Source organism: Gavia stellata, chromosome 11, assembly GCF_030936135.1.
Source record: "Gavia stellata isolate bGavSte3 chromosome 11, bGavSte3.hap2, whole genome shotgun sequence".
Lineage (NCBI taxonomy): Eukaryota > Metazoa > Chordata > Aves > Gaviiformes > Gaviidae > Gavia > Gavia stellata.
In genome coordinates this window covers 12,675,807-12,693,614 of record NC_082604.1, presented here as the reverse complement: position 1 = coordinate 12,693,614, position 17,808 = coordinate 12,675,807, and the positions used below count along the sequence as shown (strand labels likewise).

Sequence of the window (17,808 nt, the reverse complement as noted above, 5' to 3'; positions counted from 1 at the left end):
AACCATTGTTATAGCCTTTTAACATAGCAAATGTCTTTTATCAAATATGCAACTCGAACAATGGAAGTCAATTACTTTCAGAAGTTCCTGCATCAGCAACAGGAAGGAAAAATGTTGCCCATATACCATTCTGGCAGACTGCCTCAAACATGATTTTGATGGATTGTCCAAGATAAGGACAATCATTTGACCCACATCCTCAGTCACAAAAGAAGTTTCTTCTTGGTGACAAAATTATTATTTGCTTGAAGTTTAGATAATTAATGTAAAAACATTTTAACACACTGTTGCGAATGAGTGGTTTAGGCCACTTAAAGAATCACCATCAAAGCTATTAGCAAAAGCGGGTTTAATATGATGTAAAAGTGCGACTTAACAAAGTTCGATGGCAAGGTTCACTCTATTACTGCATGGAAGAAACATACAAAGGAGAATTGAGTTACACTTGAGTTAGAATGATTCGCAGAGAGACCAGAGATGCAAAGGGTGAGGAAGACCCTCCCGTTGAGTCACAAGGTTCAAAGTGGACCCCCTTGCTTTCTAAACTGATGGTGCTTAGGTGCAGCTAAGTCCAATCTTAGTCTCAGACTTGATCAATGGTTCATAAAGGTTTCTAAAGGAAAGAGTACAAAGAAAAAAAGAAATCCTCCCATTGAGTCATGAGGTTCAGAGAAGACCAGCTGGGTCCACTCCCAGTCCCAGACTTGGTCAACGGTTTAGATATAAAGGACTATATGTATTTAAGCAGCAATCTAAGGTTCATTCACAATTTAAGGCGGATCACAAGATTTTAGCAGCACTTAATCATTGATTAGTTTAACATTTGCAAAGTGAGTTAATAGAATTTACTACAATCACAACAGTGACTTAATTACAGATTTGAAATTGTAATATTTATATTATACTCGCTATCGGGTACTCAAATTGATTCACAAATGCACGCACACAGACACAAAGACATATATATATATATATACACATGAAGAAAGGTATACCTGTTAAAAATTCCCCTCGAGTTCCGTGACATATTTACTTCAAATGTCTCAGCATTTCTCAACGGGCGAGGGTTGAGCCTCGGGGAGGAGAGGGTTTCAGCCCAGGTCCTGTCGCCAGCTTTCGTCGTCGGTCCTCCAAATTTCACAAACTGGGGAGTTTGTGAACTCTGAGAGGCGTCCCACTCAGAGGGAGACGCTGGTTGCAGCCCGCTGCGGTCCAGGAGAGCTCAAAGGGCCTCACTTAGGGCGGCTGTTTATAGGTTCGCAAGATGATTGGCTTTAGTCTTTGGCAAATTACTGGAATTCCAGTAACACTGGTACCGTTCCACTCGGGCTACGATCCAGGTAAGGGATGTTCCAAGGCTGTCAGGGGATGACGGATTATTCCCGCTCTCGTTACCCGCCTCGGCCAGGTAACAGGAGTGCTAGGTACGGTCAGTGCTGCTCCCCACCTTAGCCACGCAAGAGTTCCTGGTACGGTCAAGGGACGCCTAAGCGCCCAACTCATTGCAGAAAAGTCAAGGCCTGGCTGGAATTCCTGAGATTGTAGAGTGGTCCAGGAGCGGGGGGGAGGAATGCGCCACCGCACACACATTGAACTCGGGAACCAGCTACATGTGACTTGCATATAAACGTTGCAAATTTACCATGGTGGACAGTAAAATTGTCAGCATTCATCAGCAATTTTTGTACTAAGAAATGATAGATGGTTTCCTGTAAAGGTAATGATGACAATGCCACAACATCTGATATAAAAGACATTGAGCATGTATAGTATATATACAAAATAGAGAAGTCAGAATGAAGAAGTACAAAGAAGCCACAACCTTTGCTACTGCTAGTAACTGTTACAATGCTGACTGTAATACGATTTCAGGGTGCCCAACACATGAAACTTAATATTATTTACATGTTGCTCCAAGTAAGACATGTTCTGGTTTTTCTCTTTCAATCCTTAAAATAATTTGCTTCCCCCAGTAAAGCAGAAAACTTAGTATGTCTGACCTGATAAATAGCAAATCCACACCTTATAACAATTGCTTCAGTGAAAAATGCAACTTTATTCAGTTAGTTTTTTGTTCTGAGCATCTTGTTTCTGCCTCCTCCTTCGGAGCTGCAGCTGAAGTATGTTTGTGAAGAAGAGTTGTTTCCAGCCCATTTCCTGTGCAAGTTCTTTCATTTCAGGTGTAATTGTGTCACACAAGTTCTCCACGTATTTTCCCATAGCGCATTACTGTTACATACCTAGTTGTAAGAAAGTAGAGGCTTAAAATCATAATTTGATTTATTCATTGCTGATTATTTTACTACTCAAATTGTGTTCAGACAACACAGATGCCTTGTATGAAGGTTACTTGCAGTGCAAGCTGCCCACTTACCTTGAAAGATGCAGTATTAGTTAAAACTCACAATGACATCAGCGGAAGTTTTGCCCAGTGTTGCCAAGATACTGCATGTTCTTTTGTGAAAAATTTGAGAAGTTACATTTGGTATGATATTAAAGGCCTTTCTGCCACACTAAAAGCAGCTGTAATGCCACATACTTTCCTGGTATGTAATTATCCAGCCCCACTGAAATCAATGAAGCTGTGTAAGATTATGCCAAAGAACTTGTCAGGAGGTAGAAATGACATCACGAGTACTAATCTGTTTTCAAGGTAAGTAAAAGAAGCAAATGGTCTTTGGACTTACAGCAGAAATGCAATTTTAGGAAGCTTTCGGAAGCACTGCAGGGATTAAGCCTGTTTCTCATGAGATGCTTCCCTCTTGCAGAATGACTCCATGAACAGAATCTGGTGGAAATATTATATTATAAACAGGAAGAAAAAATGATGCACTTTGTTAGATGACAGAACCATCACAAAAAAGGAATTGGGAAGATATTCTGTGTTATTGCATATTATCTGCCCATTTGTAATTTATACCAGAGCATAGTAACAGTGATTCTTCTCCCAAATGCTTCGCTTTTCTAAATGTGTAATTGCAGGGACCTACGTGGAGCTGTACTACGTTACTCCAATGCAAGTGGCTGGTATGTCTGTCACAAGTAGTAACAGAAATAGAAAAGCAAAAGTCCTGGAATAACTTCTGTTACATACTGCCAATGTAGCTGGATACCTTAAAGTATTTAATTTACTGACTACAGCAAAGCTGTATCAGATTATGTGAGGTCCTATTTCTGTTGTTCCCGAATTGTGAGAGTGATCACACTGCAGGCACACACATGCTAGCTTATTTTAGCAAAGGAAAAGCAGGGATTATTGGAGGAAAATTGCTGTAGAAGTCCTGAAATTAAAATACCTGCATTTTTAGAGTTTTCTTTCAATGTCTGCTTGCTTTGTGTCTCTAGCCATTCTGCTGTTTCTATGAAAAATGGACACCGTTAAGTTAAAAATAGTGGAGACTGGTTTTTAGTATCATATGTTTGTATTTGGTTCTATTAAAAAATGCAGAAAGAAAAAAGATAATCACTGTCATTGTTGTGGTTTTCTTCCCGTGCCAACGGCTTCTGAGCTGCGCAGGGACAATTAGACCTTCCCTTCCAAAAATCAGCTCAGGCAGCTGCCGGCGGGCAGCCGCTGCCGGCCGGTGCGGGGAGCCCGCTCCCTCTGGCGGGAGCAGCTCCCCTGAGCCCGTAGGAAGAAGCGGCATTTTCCCTTTTGTAGTTTAATTTTGCTTGTTTGGGCTACCTAAGGACCTTGGACAAAATAAACTAAACGAATCCTATCCTGAGCTTGTGCGGGGAGACATCACAATATCTAAGTCAGCTGAAAACGTATCTGGGAAACTCCTACAGTGCTCCAACGGCGGTGTCCACATTAGGACTTCTGTACAGCGTTTCTTTTGAGATTATTTTTTACAATACTTAAAAATAGTACCTCGTGAAAATCTAAAATACTTTGAAATGCATATTGAAAGCATCTGAATACTCTGGAGAGCAGGATTTATGCTCAGAATTACACAGTCAGAGAAATGCCATGCTTTGGGTAACAAATGGAGATACCCGTTTAGTTCAGCCTATGTATTGCACAGGATGGACTGTACGGAGCCTTTCACACTCCACTTTTCAGTCCTAAGTGCAGAGACTGTTCTATTTTTCCCTCTTTGAAAATCTGAATATGCTATTTTATAATTCCGCAGAGCGCAGCATTCCGGCCTACATATAAATTAGTCTGGAAATGAAAATTCATAGTTTTGGGGCAAATTTTTAATTCCTTAAAAATACTGCTAAAATGAGAGAAAGAGAGCATGGCACTACTAGTTGTAATAAGATTTTGGCACAATGAAATAACCTATCTTTATTATTATGCAACTTAATTCTTTCTAGGATTTCCTTAAATTCCAGAACATCCAAGGCTGTGTGTTAAAACTAATGAAAAGTTTACTGCCCTCCACAGTACCTCATCCTACTTCACTTACACTCTGCAAATGGCAGATGGATTCCAAATATACTAATAAATCATTTCCTGATCTCCCTTCTATCTGTTCTCTTCCTCTCCTTTAGTTGTTTCTATTCTCTCATCCTCTACTGGCTGTTTCCCAGTTACAGTATCAACTGTTTTATCTTCAAACTGAAATAAAGCCCAGAACTCAGCAAGCTTATGTACTTCCATCTGCCCTTCATCTCTAAATTCATGACATGCTCTGTTTTGTTATCTTGCCTTTTTCTCCTGTGCTTTCTTTACACTGTCTCCTATTTCTTGTGCTCACTTGAACTCACTCTTGATAAAGCATCTATAACGTCTTTGTAACCACACCATAGGAACAGCAGTACAGCCATGTCCTCTTGAACTGTCAGCAGTCTTCCACAGAACTTTTCTTGAAATCTTGGGCTACATAGCCTCGAAATAATACAAATCCTGTGAGCAATCTCATCCTGATACAATTTGGAGATGTACTCTGTACCAGAGACATGTCCAGTTCTCCAAACGAAAAGGTTAATCTGACTCTCTGAAGTCTTTCAGAGAGTATCTAGCTGTCACATCAGACTCAAGATGACTAAACCTGTTTTTATCTTTCTCCTAAGGTGTCACCATTACTTATGTTTTCAGTAACCATACAACACATAACTTGACAGGCTTCATTCTAGGTTCCTATGGCACCCCTGGGGATAAGAATCAAGTTATTTTTCTCTTTAATATGCTTCTCTTCCTCTTTTTCGTAAGCTAAACCCCTTTTCTCCCCCTACCTGAGTTACTCCAGCAGCCTTTTCTCAGGTTGACAGGGATGGAAAATGCAATTTTTAGGTATTCAGACACACAAAAATAAGCTTCTTAGATCACAGCTCTGAACATATTATCTTTCCATCCCTCCAATTACCTGACCCTGCACAGACCAGGAAGTTGGAATAGATGACCTCTCAAAGGCCTTTCCAACACAGCCTAAGTTATCCTACAACTTTTCTCTTTTTGCATCAACAGATTGGCCCTCATTCTCCTGGGACTTCTAGGTTATCCTTCCTTATTTGTTACATCTCACTCAGCTCTGAAAGGCTACCCTTAGCACCGATTAGCCAATAGTGGCATCTTCTGTTACTCACTCTTTAAAGTTTCAATTCAACATGTTCATACTATTTCCCATACTGTCCCGATAGTTGGAAAGAGCTCCCTAGCAAGCAAGCATAATGTCATCTCTTTCTTGTCCTGTGTTTCTTACAGTTCCTTGCTGTGAGGTCTACAAAAATCTTGAAAAAAATCTCTTTCCTTGTGCTTCTGTCTTTTGTCAGAGACTTAAAATGTAAGCTCTCTAGGAATGACAATGATTTTCTATTTGTTAATGAGTCTAACATAAGGCGATCCTGGTCTGTGGTTGAAGTTTCCAGACATTACAATAATACAAATCATAATGCAAAGCATAGGTTTTGCATTTCAAATCCTTAATCCCAGAAGTAGTGTGTAACACCTAACCATGGGTTACAATGGAATTATCTGGATCATTGTGCTTATTACATGCAACAAAAGTTTGCAGGATAAGCACAGTCTCTCTAACAGCCTTTCCAAAATCTAGTTTTTATTGCACCCATTCAGTTGTTTGTATACAGATGATTAATTTATTGTCTCAGCTTGAAGTAAAGCAGACAGATTGATGATATTAAATGTGAGATGAATCAAAACCAACATGCTGCACAGCAAAGCTAACAATTTTAAAATAATTTATAATTTATTTTTAAATTTTATTTCATTTTTTACCATTTCAAACCTGCGTGAAACTTGAGAAAGCCTGGCAATATCTTCAAGCTCCAGAAAGGAAATGATGTACAGGAGCAATGGGACAGGAAGCCATTCCAGGAAGTCATAGTTACCTCGGCACAGATTGAGGACATGTTCCAGAACTTTGGCACCAAACACTATAGCAATCTGAACTGCGATTAAAAGAAAAACAAAAAACAAACCCAAGAGATAACAGATTTGTAAAAGCCTGAAATTTCTTCCCAATAATCTGACATTATTCACATACATCTTAACAAAAACCCAAAACCTAAAAAAACTCACCAAACAGAAAAGTCAGCTCATTCTTTTTTTTAATGTTTCCTAGAGAAAATAACTTATAATATCTTATTTTGAACATTAGTCATTAATAGTATTTCAATTCACTTTTAGAGTTGCTAGTGAGATCCAGGAAGCTGGAGCAGTAATACAAGGCTTTAGGTAAAAAACTGCACATTGTCTAGTATACAGCAAACTCTCATATCAGCTGAAGAACATTAAAACAGCAGCAAAGCTGAACTGAAACTTCTCCAGATACATTTCATCCACTTTTCCACATACAAATATATTTATTTACATAAAAACGGTGCTATTTACTCAGGAGGAGGTTAGTAAAACAACCGAGAAAAGTACTTTAGTTGTATGCTTTGGGGAAAATAATGATGGCTCTGACATTAAGAGTCCCTATAGTTCTGCTTCTTATCTTATGTAGGTACAGTTAAACTGCTAAAAAGAAATCGAAGACAGTTGTCTTCTACAGTTACATGACATTTTTTTACTCATTCACTTTGTAATCCAGTACAACGCCAAATTCTTTTTCTATAGATCTGCTACTTAGTGAGCTACTCCCCATCCTGCATTCATACAGTCGATTATTTCTGCTTCAGTGTCCAACTTGGAACTTGGCCTTTTGAATTTAACACTGCTTCTTCATATCATTAATCTATTTTACCAGATTTTTTAATAAAAATACTAGTTCATTATAAAACAGGATCCTGAATTCAATCTGCTACACTTCTAATGAATGATCAGTGGTAAGCTGCATGTTGTTTCCGAAGATCTGATGATATGAATGCAGTCATTCAGATTCATAAAGGACTTTTTTTTTTTCTTTTTTTTCCCTTTTAATACAGAGACACAGGGATCAAAATTTAAATTAAAGCAGAATTACTATTTTTTGGATTATGAAATTATCCTAATGCATCCAAAGTGGGGTTTTTTTGTTGTTGTTTTGGGGATTTTTTTGTTTTGTTTTTTTGTTAACCAACTAGAGTGTATGTTAAAGTCATAGAAAGAGAGAGAAACAGAATCATGGAAGTTGAAACTATACTGATTATAGGCAGTAAGTGCATCCAATTTTGATGCAGTAGTTTTCCTTCCAAAATATTTTGTAAGATTAGTTACAAAACTCAAGCTTATGTGAACACATTTGAGAGAGCTTTCCAAATTACAAGATTTCACTGTGAAGATGTTAAGACTTTTTTCTTCTCTTTTTGTTCCAAATGTTCCTAAGATAATTATGTAGAAGGAAGCTTTCACCTTATGTTGCTTCATGTCTTTGGGTAGATGGCCCAATACTGTTCAAGCTTTCTTTTCTGTTGCTATATCATACTGCAAGCACAAACAGTTTGCTGTTGGTTCTCGTTTGCTTTTTTGTTTTCCAAGCATCTCAGTTCTATATAGTTGGTAATTTTCCTCAAATCCCTTATGCAAGTACAAAAATGATCTAGAGAGTCAACTAAAAATTGTCTGGCTGGTCTAATTCAAGCTGATACATAAGAATGATCCAAATCTTCGCATACTAGGAATGACGATGATGTTTGTAGTGTGCATCTATGTAATGTTGAATGATTAGGCAGGCTACCACATGAATACTTGCTGCCTCTTGAGTTTTTCTTGAAAATTATTTATTTCTAGAAATAATAAGGTGACCTGGTTTGGCTATTTTAAAATATATTTAGCTGTATTTATCTTGCTTTATAAATGTATCTGCAGCTAATGATGAACTAACTGTGAAAGTATATTGAACTACAGGTTTTCTGTGAAATTTTCATCCTATGAGTGCTGGATACCACTTGATGACTTCTACTATTTGTTCACTCACCCAAAAATGTAAATAGACCTCTATTCTCTTGCCCTACACTATCATCAATTAATTTTCCATCTTTGCAGAAACATAATGAAAATCTAGCCATATACAAAATCTTGCTCTTCCCTCTCGGCTCTATCGAGATTATGAAAAGAAACTAATGATATGTTACTTCACTGTCCCAAAAGAAAAGAAAACATTTCAAAACAAACACGGATGTTTACAGCTGTATGGTAGTTAATACAAATTTACTAAAATGTTAATGTTTACTGTAAAATGTTTACTTCTTCAGTTTTCTATTGGATGCTTCAAATGCCTGTATGGGATATTGATAAAATGTTTCATTTGCAGGGGGGCTATTCTTCCCATGCCCATTAGAAATAATTTAAGCATCCTTTTTTTTTTAAAAAAAAACCCCATATTTTCTCTAAAAATCTCCAACCATGTGAAAACAGATAAAATCTTAGGAATGAGAACTAGGAGATAACAACAGGAAATACTAATACTTACCAACAAATAAACATTTTGCTGGTAGGGGTATACCAAATATTTAGCAGCACACCATGGGTCTGGTGAGGAGTCTTTTATTTGAACCCTCATTTGGCAAAAAAATCAATAATGATAACTAGAATATTATTCTGGTATATATATTTGTAGAGAATTATGAAAAAAACATTAAAAAAAAAATCTGTGAATACTTAGGAGAAAAGCAGCAAAGCTCCTCTTAACAGGGAGTGAGAAGGAGGTGTAAAAACACCTGATTGTGCGAAACAGCAAGAGCTATGGACAGAAATAATATCAATATAACAATCCAATTTCTCACAAACATAGTAATTTATATTTGTAATACTTCTATTTATGTTAGCATTTTTCTGAAAACAAAACACTAAAAGTTTACTAAAAACCAGAGGGAAACCCCCATGTATTATTTTAAAGATAATTTAGAAGGAAGAAGAAATGACTAAACATTAGGAAAGAATGGCAACTGTGGCTTTCAATACTTCCTATGGGATAGGAAACCTCTGAACCACCAATAACACTTTTCAAGAAAAAGCAGGCAGATCTTACTTGTAACCTACTGAAAACACACAGGATAACAGCAGAAAACTGCATGTTAACAGTAATTTAACTATTTGAATCATTGTACCCAGGTTATGTAAACCAGTTGTTTTATTGTAACATTGTATTAATATCAAATGCCACAGGAAAAACTTACAGTATAAGCAGTGAGGAAAAAAACCAAGCTAAAATCCTCACTAATATATATTCACATATAAAATCACATATAAAATTAAAATTAGATTTTGAAAATAACATCACACTAAAACCTATTGCTAAAATTCATCTATAAATTCTATGTAATTCTTGGCAAAAAAGGTAGACAAGACTACTTCTTTGAAAGCTCAAGTTTATAAAAATTGATACTTAATTTTGTCAAATTAAAATGTGGTGCAACTCTTTGCCTCAACTAATGGAGTGATTATAAACACCTACTGCAAAAAAAGCATAGCATATTTAAAGACTCCCTGAGCACTAGCCAAATTCAACAGGCAGACCTTTTTCTGTTGGTTCATGATACATTCATTCCCTTCTAGCCAAAACAAGTAGTAATAACTGGAATTAAAGATTTGTTTTGTTACGAAGTGTGAGTGCTGATTGAAACTTTTTCTATTGTTCGTGCATATATCCCATCACTTGAGCTCAGAATGTGCAGTCTTAGCACCAATGGAGCACTAAGAGCAGTCACTTGCAGTCTCCCACCCAACTGCCTAAGGAAGTGTGTTACTATCTCAACCAAATTCACCTGAAATTGGTCAGTTGCAAAAGTTATAATGGGGATCAAAAACACAAACCTAAACCTAGAAATGCAGACCACATTAACTCACCAGGGCTAAAAATCTCTTGATTGTGCTGTAGGAAGTGTGAGATTCTAATAAGCAAAGCATAAGAAATATGTGTTGGTTTTCTTTCGGACCCTAAATGATGATACACTCAAGTTTACTCTTGAAAACAGGTATATTCTCTTGAGGAACGTTTTACCCTTTCCCCTACCACCTGAAATTCATATGCTTCTTGGGAAAGCAGACCTCCTCTGCCTAGCTGTAAATAAGATGATGTCTACCAAAGCTGTTGATGAGGAAAACAGGACTTCATTTGGGAATGACATCTTTCAAGTTCATTATAAAAATAGCATAAATATGAAGCCACATCTGTAACTAAATTTTTTTTATGTCTGTATATAATCAGAATACAAGAGCAGCTTCTTAAAAAAAAAATTATCTCACTTATGCAAGGTGTTTGAGTGCTACCTAGTCTCTTGGGCTACAAAAGCCTCAGAACTCAATCCAGTCCCTGCAGGTGCAGTTATGCAGTTCTCCATTTTCAGACCAGGTCATAGCTCAGACCTCAGCTATTTGCTGCAGTTGCTGAATTGATGTGTCTTTGGCTTAGTATTTTCAGGAGACCGTTTCCTCATGATCAACCATATCTTGTGACATGACATCTCTTAAAACTAATCCACTACTGAGAACCAAGATCATAAGAAGATGTAGAGGAATAACTACTTGGGACACATAGTCCCATGGAACTTTGGGAAAAAGCATAATTATTTCAGATGTTCTCAGTGGCCAGTCTATCAGGAACAGGTTGGAAAACAGCTCTATAAATCTACATTTTGAGGTTTATTTAGTGGTGTCCCCACAGCCTTTCTTTTTCTGGCTATATGCTCCTAAAGTCATATTGCACTTGTATAATCCCACATACCTGTTGCACTTGATGTCGTTTATGTTAAATCAGATTGGGAATCCAGGTGGTTCATGACATGGCCATAAAAACAAATATGCTGGCACACAGCATTATAAGGACTGAGTTATTAGCAATAAAAATCTTGCTTTCTGGACTATTTTTGTTGCTAATACCTCTGTCTTTGTCTTATAATGAAACTATCAATGTTGCTGGGATTTATCCTATATTTACATTTACTGTCATGTCTTTTTGTTTTTCCAGTATTCATACATTAATTTATATTAAAAAATTAATGCAAAAAAGCCTGTTAGCCAAAGCAATCATATCTTTCATGAAAGTTATTACCGATCAATATTGCTAGATTATTCCATTATATGCCACAGCAAATTTGTAATTATTATTGTCATCTTACTAGGAAGAGATGAATCATCCAAAAAATCGTCCTGGGATTCTTTAATTTCTCCAGATCTTGATTCAGGAAATTAATTCTAAACGAGATTTTTCACCACTTGAAAATTACCTACAATTGTGGAAGAAGAAAAATAAAAAACGAAGAAGTAGTGAGTATCAAGTACCATGAGATAAATACATTGCTAAGATTCAGGACTCTGGTTATGTAAATATTACTGCATTCCCAAAACAAAGTTATCATAAGAGATCACACCACAGTTACATTACCGGCGGCCCTACAACATGCTTCAAAGGACAATAAACATCCCATAATGCACCTAGACAAGTGTGAAATGTTTTCACATACAAAGAAAATGTTCCCAACCCCTGCGTGCAAATTGTTAGTAGAAATTAAAACACGTTTAATGACATCTCAACTTGCAAAACTGAAAACATTCTCTTTTTGTTTTTCATTTAGGCGCAGAAACACGATTAATCAGGCATTAAATTATGTGGTTAAGTAGAAATACCCATTCAACTGCTCAGGCATTCAAAAGTGGCAGTATTAGAAGTTAAACTGTCATTTTAACATTTTGTTAAAATCAAAACTAATAGGACAGTTCAAAGCTCAGCACTTAGACTGTCTGAAAACTCTGGAAAAAGCTCTCCAGAAGTACATATTCAACTCACATTTTCAGAGTCAGAAAAAGAAAAGAAAGCCTGCATTACAAAGCATGCAACTGAGACAAAAGATTAATATGAATAGAAAATTATGTAGCTGTGAAATGATGGAGAACAAGTGGCCCTGGCTATACGCAATTTTCCCAGAGTTCTCTTAAAACATTACATATGTGCTTGAACAGTGTGTCAGCTTTTAATATTGACTTTTGTTTTGTTGCTGTCACAGCTGGGTCTACAGGAAAGTCATAATCATGTCTCTTCCTTCACACAAGTTGTTAGCAAAGATCACACTCCAAGCCAAAAGCAGGATTCAGTTACTGTTGTAGGCACGGTTAAAAAACCAAAATCCTGTAATCTTACTAATATTAATCTGTTTTATTTCCTTTCATTTCCTTGAGAAAAAGTGAGGATTTTACATTGTTATATGTATAGGTGGATTCCTGACACACTGAGCAATAAAACTGACAAATGACAATATTAGTGAGGTGTACATTTGTAAACACACAGACATGTATATGAAAAAAATACACTCCATAGAGTCTTACTTTTTCTACTGTAACATAGAAAAGGAAAATTAAAAGCAAGCCTTGAGTTAACTCAACAAGCCACGGATGACTACTCACATATACTGACTGAAGAACACAGAGTTAAATTTACTATTACAAATCTTAGATCTGACAACAGTGGTTTACATCTCTCAACATGAAATTTAACTTTCCATCTCTCTGGTATTTCAGTGTCAAAATGTATACTTTAAAGTTGAGAAGAATTAAGTATTTGTAACTCCCAATGAATTGCATTCACTTTCATCACTAATTTTCAAATTAAAGCTCAGATTCCAGGTGATCCACCAAGGCAGGCCCACACCAATCATTTCTTTATTTTTCAAGTCTTGATTGTATCCTGTTGATATCTCATATACAGTAACAGTAAGTAAGTTTGAATAAAGGCTTAAAATCTACATTTGAATATCAAACATAGCCAGCCAAAATTTATCATTTTGGTGTTTATTGTGGCTAATATATCATTATAGGAGGTAACTGGAATTGCTACATCATATTTCTGATAGCATACATACAAAATAGCTTTGATTAACTCTCAGACATATGCGCAATACTCTGTAAAATAAACCTTATTATGTGACTAAAACAAAAAACCTCCTACTCAGTTGCATAAATTCATCCTATTTTACAACACCACACACAATCTTTATTCCTTTGCAGTCAAACAGTTGCCTCTTTGAAGGGAAGAAACACCATTCATCCAATCTGCATTCTAGAATTTAATATATGAAAAATAAATTACACCACTGAAACATTTTATAATACCAGAGTTAACATTTTTGTAATGTACATGCATGGTATAGACCACTACATTGCTAAAATAACACAATATACTAGTGGTAATATGAGGATTCAATGCAAATGCGATTATAAACCACTTGTCATTCCGTTTCAGTGATGTTCTTACTACCTGGGAAGGCTTTCGAACTAGTATGTTTGTAGCTCACTGTGGGGATAACAGGACAGTGAATGCTGTACTGTACTCCCAAAAGCTCTTTTTACCTCTAGCAATGTAGGGAGAATCAGCACGTAAGGCTACTTCCATTCTTATTTGTGGAAAGCATGAGCTGAGAATAAGGTCAGAACAAAACTGATATGCAAATGGAGAAAGAAAAGACATCTTTCTACATGTTCCTCAGCTTGCATACCCTTCAAGATGGTATGCAAGAATATGGTATATTATAGGGAAAAAAATCATTGTTAAAGGAGAAAAGAAACCTGGTTAATATGCTTTCTCTCAGCCTTTTCATGTTACCGTTGGAAGTGATTTTTCTAAAAAAAAAAAAAAAAAAAAATCACCAACAAAAACATTTCTCAGCACAGAAATGCCAAGTATAACTGAAAAAGAAAATAGCCACCTCCCCCCAAAACCACTTACCAAAATTAGCAATGACTGTTGCTTTTCAACTTTTGAACTTTGATACCTAACAATATTCTTCAGATTAATTTTCTGTATAACCTTACAGATTTAACTATACACAAATTTAGAAGTCTAATTCTTAAAAAAGCAGAACTGTGTTGCGCAACAGATAACAATGTGTTGTGATCTGCTATAAAATACATTAATAAACACTTTTCAGTCCAGGATATACAGTACAATAAAATTAAGTGTTACAGATAGCAGATGCTCGCCCAAATTCAGCACTGGTGTAAGCAAGACAAACTTTTCACAATAAGTATTCTATATTTTTTTTGTTTAGTATTTTGTGGGTATGAGTGTATTTATCTATAAGTTTACGTATACACAGGTGTACAAGAACATATTTAATCCAAACACTAGAGTGTGCATGCGTGTGTATAGACTCTTGAATAAGATTTTATCTTTATACAATCCAACCAACCCTAAAATGGAACACTAAGTCAATACTCTACAAATGAAATACCTCTGTCCTATTTTTAAAGCAATTACAGTAGACGTTTTAACATGGTTATAAAAATTTACTTTCTTGCAGTATTGTTGTACAATTATAAATTCCAAAGCATTTTAATACTGACTGAAACATGCTAAAACCTCAAAAAAATGACAGAAATAGATATTTCAATAATCTCGCCTCTTCTTAAATGTTATACTAGGAAGTGCACTGCAACAGAATTATCTGCCAGAATGGGAACATCAGGCCAACACACAGAGGCACAGGAAAAGTAAAATATTCAAGTAATTATATTAAATGCCACTGTGTATTTTCTAAACATTATTCTTTGATTTACAGTGGAACAAACTGTCAATAGCACTATTCCATTTGAAAACTTCCTTATGTACAAATACCCAGGACAAACTACAGTTGCCTTGGTAATTTGTTAGCACGTGGTTATTTCAAAGAAAAACATTGCATAGATTTTGTAATACCTGTACTTTTTGCATAGATTAAAAAGATGAAGAATGGAAAGTATTACAAGTGCCTCCTGGTAACCACAGACACATTTCATTCTCGATGTTATTTGGAGGTGCAAGCATTAAAACAATTCACTACCACATTGCTTACTCCATTGGCGTTTCTTTATGAAAAATGAGAGAAGAGGAAAGGATGAGTAGAACCAAATCTAAACGGCAGCAACCAGCGGAGGCTTCGGATAAAAAGTCATAGCAATTTTTTAAACAAATAAAACAACTAAAATATTTAAGTGAAAATTAGCAACAAAGAAATTATTTAGGAAGTATCTATTGTCAAAATGAATCTGTACTGTAGATTACCAGAAGCATAGTACTATTTACATTGTATGAATAAAATAATATTTGAAGTTTGTCACATGGTGAGCCATCTTTTAAGGATGCTGGGCTCAACCTTCCCTTAATTTAATCTAATTCAGAAGTTACAGAACTAGAGAAAGTCTTACATGACAGACTCATACTGTATAATGAGAAACCTCTGGGGGAAGCTGAAGAAAGATGGTGTGAATTGTGAAGCCCTGTTATAAAGGCACATATGAGAAACTGTTTCCTTCTCCAATATACATTTTTAGGATTTCAAACTTCTCCAGACTCAGCTTCCTGCTTTGCTTAAAACTAGTAACTCAAAATATAATTTCTCAGATTACAGGTTATTTGGAGATTAATTTCCCCTGTTTTTCTTTTAAGTTGTTCTACTTTAAACAGTTAAACGTTCACTGGAGGACGAAAGTGACTCCAGAATCCAGAAAATAGTGCTTGCTGAGCTTTACAAGATCTAGATTCAAATATTTTCCTCTGTCCCAGGTGAATGGCCTAAATCCCCAGTCTTTCTTTTTGGCCTTGGATTTGTCACTGCAGTCCAAGCTCTCATTCCCCTGTGCAGTGAAGGAGCCATTGTCTCTTCTACCAAAAAAAGCAGTCACATTCTCAGTTAGTCTTAGTGACTTTACCTCTACTAAATCCCTTCTCCCAGGCTGTTTTATCCCATATTCTATTACTTTTCCATAGATTTAAAAAAAAAAATAATCTCTGCTTTTGGCTGGGTTTTGTGGATTGGAAGAGACTATAAAAATTTATGTTGCCTTACTATTTCATTTCAAAATTAGAGAATTCAAATGCTTCTGTCCCTCATTTTATCTCATTTTCTCTTGCAGAATATTGTTGCATTTTTGCTACAATTTCAAATAAATCTTTTTTTTTAAAGCATTCTATTGTCATACACCTCAGTATAGAAATCACCCATTTCACCCTCACATAAATCTTTACAAAATAAAAGTGGAATAAATATCAGCATTACTGAAACATCTTAAAGGAGATAACTATAAAATAGATGTTTCTAAAGCTATGATCTGTATACCTAAATATCTTTCAGCTAGTTGATTGCTTCACACCAGTATCAGCTAATCTGTTGCCTAAGAGTTTGTAAACCTAAGCTCAATTTCCAAGCCATGAAGAAGTCAAACACCTTCACTAGATAGGTATTTTTTTTTAAATTCTGAAATTAATTAGCACAGTGAAAACTACCAGCTTACCTGCTTCCTTCATCTTTCCAGTCCCTGTTAGTGTAGATTAATTTTACTTACGAAAAAGCACTCCTCCTGTCATAGCTTTTTCTACTCTTATTCTACCATAACCACATCTAATTGAGAAGCTGATGCTATAGTACCGTAAAGTTTTTCATGCAGTTGCAGCTACATCCACGCTACCGCTTTGACTGCGTAATAATAAAGGGAAATTCAAATAGGACAATAGTAATCTTTAGGCTTAGACAGAGCTATGCTCATTTTGCAAGTGAATGAAGCTCAGGCTTCTAGGTCACCTTAAAAAATGCAAAATATGTACCTTAAAATTTTACTCATTTTCCACCAAGAAGAGGCAACCATGTATTCTATCTAAAATACAGAAGCAAGTAGCACCGACAATGCACAGCTATTTGCAAAAGAACTAAAATAAAATGTTAAATAACTTTATAAAGAGCTAGAGTGAGGCTATCCTTATGCACTGACACTGATGCAGCTAAAGCAAATGTTATTTTGACCCCTGTGGGATAAGCTGTTGAAGAACAGTAACACACATGGGCAATTGTTTCATGTAAGGCTACTAGTGGCGTATTGTAATTAACTTAAAAGCAAGAATGCAGATTTTGGGGCACTGAAGAATCTGTTAAGTCTCCTTTTTTCCTCCTGCCTCCAAAACCAGTTAGATTCTTGACAATGAAAAGATTTCCTTTGTTTAAATAAATATTCCCACTGTGCCTTCATACAGCATAACAAGCAACATACAGGTATCTCACAAGATGTTGTGAAACAGATAAATAAATTGATAGTTACAGAGATGACATTTAAGAAATATTACCAAATACTCATACCATGATCTTGGCACAGTTAGATAGCAATTTTTTTCCTAATAATTTCCTCACTGTCTCTACACAAAAGAAAAAGGCAGTCACTCTCATGTTTAAGCTAATTAATGATGGCTACACAAAAATCTTGCAAAAATTAAGAAGATCTTTCATATCCACTACTTGCAGTAAGTTTTTTTGTAGCAGGACCTAAGTTCTGCAATCAGAGGCATCTTTTGCCAGTTTTATGAAATTCCATCAGCATCTCAATCTGTGAACACTGAGGTTTCTCTTTTGTGGCCTACTACTTGATTTTTCAGAGCCTTACTATCATGTTGTACAGATTTTCTTGCCAGGTATGATCACCTGAGGGCACTTACCTGAAAATCCAAACTTTTGCCCAACCAT

General features: G+C 35.9%; 1 protein-coding gene across 1 annotated transcript; it reads right to left on the bottom strand.

The window, feature by feature from the left end:
- Positions 1-2,055: 2,055 nt before the first annotated feature.
- FBXO36 (F-box protein 36) lies at positions 2,056-17,808 on the bottom strand. The gene is given in 7 exon segments (XM_059822850.1): positions 2,056-2,210; positions 2,213-2,240; positions 6,185-6,357; positions 11,449-11,514; positions 11,517-11,556; positions 13,926-13,942; positions 17,781-17,808. Coding segments are annotated over 7 exon segments (507 nt in total).